This window comes from Rhodamnia argentea, chromosome 1 (assembly GCF_020921035.1).
Source record: "Rhodamnia argentea isolate NSW1041297 chromosome 1, ASM2092103v1, whole genome shotgun sequence".
Lineage (NCBI taxonomy): Eukaryota > Viridiplantae > Streptophyta > Magnoliopsida > Myrtales > Myrtaceae > Rhodamnia > Rhodamnia argentea.
The window spans coordinates 19,466,172-19,468,830 of NC_063150.1; the positions used below are offsets into that span (position 1 = coordinate 19,466,172).

The 2,659-nt window shown below is 37.6% G+C and overlaps 1 protein-coding gene across 1 annotated transcript; it reads left to right on the plus strand.

The window, feature by feature from the left end:
* The first annotated feature begins 226 nt into the window (after positions 1-226).
* Positions 227-2,308, plus strand: LOC125312868. Its single transcript, XM_048272652.1, has 2 exons — positions 227-476; positions 1,831-2,308. The coding sequence occupies exons 1-2, from the start codon at positions 243-245 to the stop codon at positions 2,059-2,061; spliced, it is 465 nt and encodes a 154-aa protein (XP_048128609.1). The 5' UTR covers positions 227-242; the 3' UTR covers positions 2,062-2,308.
* Positions 2,309-2,659: the final 351 nt, after the last annotated feature.

Below are 2,659 nucleotides of genomic sequence, written 5' to 3' on the forward strand. Positions count from 1 at the left end.
AAAGATTGTCTCACAAGTAAAGCTGTCCATTCGAAAATAGATAGATTTGCCTCCTTTCACTAACTTATTTTGTCTTTCCCAAACAATTTCTTCCCTTACATCTATGTATTAGCCAATAATGTCAGAATTTTTCCAGTGTTCCTATTTTATTGGTTGTAATTGGCCGTTGCATTTACGGAAAATCCCAATTCACTACTTTTGTTTTTTGATGTATGAAGCTAATGTATCAAGATAACTTGTCAATGGAAGTGGATGGACTTGAGGAGATGACTCCGGACACTGAATTAGGATTGTCAACCAATGAAGGTGGAGAAGAGCCATCCTCGACCATGGGTGCGAGTGCGACAAACAAGGTACTTGGAGCTAGTCTTCCTCCTCGTGATAAGAAAAGTACCTCTGATGTCTGGGATCATTTTGCGAAAATCATAAATGAGGAGTCTGGAAAAGCAAATAACGTGAGGTGCATGCATTGTGGGGTTCGGTTAAAATACGGTGTTTCTAATGGTACTTCTTCGATGAGGAAGCATTTGGCAACATGCAAGAAGTTTCCTCGCAATGTAGATAAGAGGCAGAAATTCTTTGCACCACGTAATAACAACGTAGATGGCAAAGTGGGGGAGATCTTGGTAGTGTCTTATCGACTTGGATGTTTGATCAAGATCGTTGTAGGCAAAAGCTTGCTCAGTTCATCATAGTTGATGAACAACCATTTTCGTTGGTGGAGCGTGTTGCATTTCGTGAGTATATCAGTGAGTTACAACCTCTTTTCAAGCATATATCACGATTTACAGTGGCTAGAGATTGCATGAAGTTATATTTTAGTGAAAGAACTTGCTTGAAGACTTACTTTGGTAAGTATAATTCGAGGATCGCACTCACCACCGATACATGGACTTCCATTCAAAACATGAATTATTTGTGTCTCACTGCACATTTTATTGATGAAAATTGGAAGTTGCATAAGAGGATCATCAATTTTGTGGTGATGCATAGTCACAGAGGTAGGGAGATTGGGAAAATGGTGGAGAAATACATCTACGAGTGGGGAATAGAAAAAAAGTGTCTACAATCACCGTAGATAATGCTAGTTCGAATGATGTTGCAATTGGTTATTTGAAGGATAAACTTTCAAAAGAAGGGTCATTGATATTAGATGGCAAGGTCTTGCACATGAGGTGCACTGCTCACATATTGAATTTGATTGTTAGAGATGGCATGTCTAAGGTGGCTGCTTCTATTGAACGTGTCCGAAACGTGATTAAATATGTGAGGAGCTCTCCCATGAGAGCCAAATCATTTCAATCTTGCATTGAAAGTGAAAGGATCACTTATAAAGGTTCGGTTTGTCTTGATGTTGCCACTAAATGGAACTCCACTTACCTCATGTTAAACACCGCCATAAAATTCAAACAAGCCTTTGAAAGGATGGAAGAAGAGGATTTATCTTTCGTAGGTGAGCTTAACCATGATCTTCCTAAAGATGATGATTGGAAAAATGCCATTATTCTTTCCGATTTTCTAGAACAATTTTATAAAGCCACCAAAGTGATGTCGGGGAGTTCATATGTCACTTCAAATGGTTATTTCGAGGGGATAGCTGCATTGTACAAATATTTGAAAGACGCAGCGAATTCTTTGGATCCTAAGCTTGGGCCTATGGGAAAGACAATGAAGGAGAAATTTGACAAATATTATGGGAATTTAGATAAGGTAAATATGCTAGTGTTGATTGCCATTGTGTTGGATCCTACAAAGAAGTTGAATTATGTGAGTTTCTGTTATCGACAAATTTATGATGATGAATCGAGAATCAATGAGATGTGTGATAAGGTGCAGAAAGCATTGGAGCAGTTGTATGAATTTTATGAGCAATCTTTTGCTTCAAGCAAGCAAAATTGTGGCGGCCAAAGTTTGAGTGCTAGTAGTAGTAGTTCCAATTCCATTGGTAATGAAGCTAGTAGCAAGTATGACATCCAAGTTTGGCGGAGAACCTATATGCTCTCAAAGAAAAAAGCACACGATGGCAACAAATCCGAGCTTGACCCAGTATCTTCAAGATAAAGATGAAGAGACTCTTGATCTTGATCTTTTAATGTGGTGGAAGACTATCGGCTCAAAATATAAAATTCTATCTTTGATGGCTCGAGATGTTTTGTCTATTCCCATAACTACAGTTGCTTCGGAGTCGACTTTTAGTATATCGGGTCGTGTGCTTGATGGCTTTCGGAGTTCATTGACTCCTAAAGTTGTGGAAGCTTTGCTTTGCACTCAAGATTGGTTAAGAGCCGCTCGTATGCCAATTAACATTGAAGAATGCATTGAGAATGCTGAAATGTTTGAGTCGGGTAAGTGACGTTTATATGTTTATATATTGTAATTCCTTTATATATATTTCGAATGAATGCTCTATTTAATCTCTTTTTTTTTTTTTAAGATATGGATTGTCTTAATGAAGACATTATCCTCGGTAATTAAAGCTTACGAGTTGACGTGGAATTGCTATACGTGGTGAAGCTTTCTATTAATTGTTTCAGTTTAGTTAATAGTAATTTTATTTTAAAACTAATATTAGTTTGTTGTTTCATTTGGTTTCGTGTGGTTAGATTTTGGGTCTTATGTAATCGAAAGGGAGGCTCGTGATAAGCTATTTGCATATGGA

What these genes read in the sequence shown, in the direction of transcription:
- LOC125312868 (XM_048272652.1), top strand. Translation starts at nt 243, where the DNA reads ATGGAAGTGGATGGACTTGAGGAGATGACTCCGGACACTGAATTAGGA. An exon ending in TGAGGTGCATGCATTGTGGG is followed by an intron (nt 477 to 1,830) that starts GTTCGGTTAAAA and finishes ATGTGTGATAAG; the next exon opens with GTGCAGAAAGCATTGGAGCA.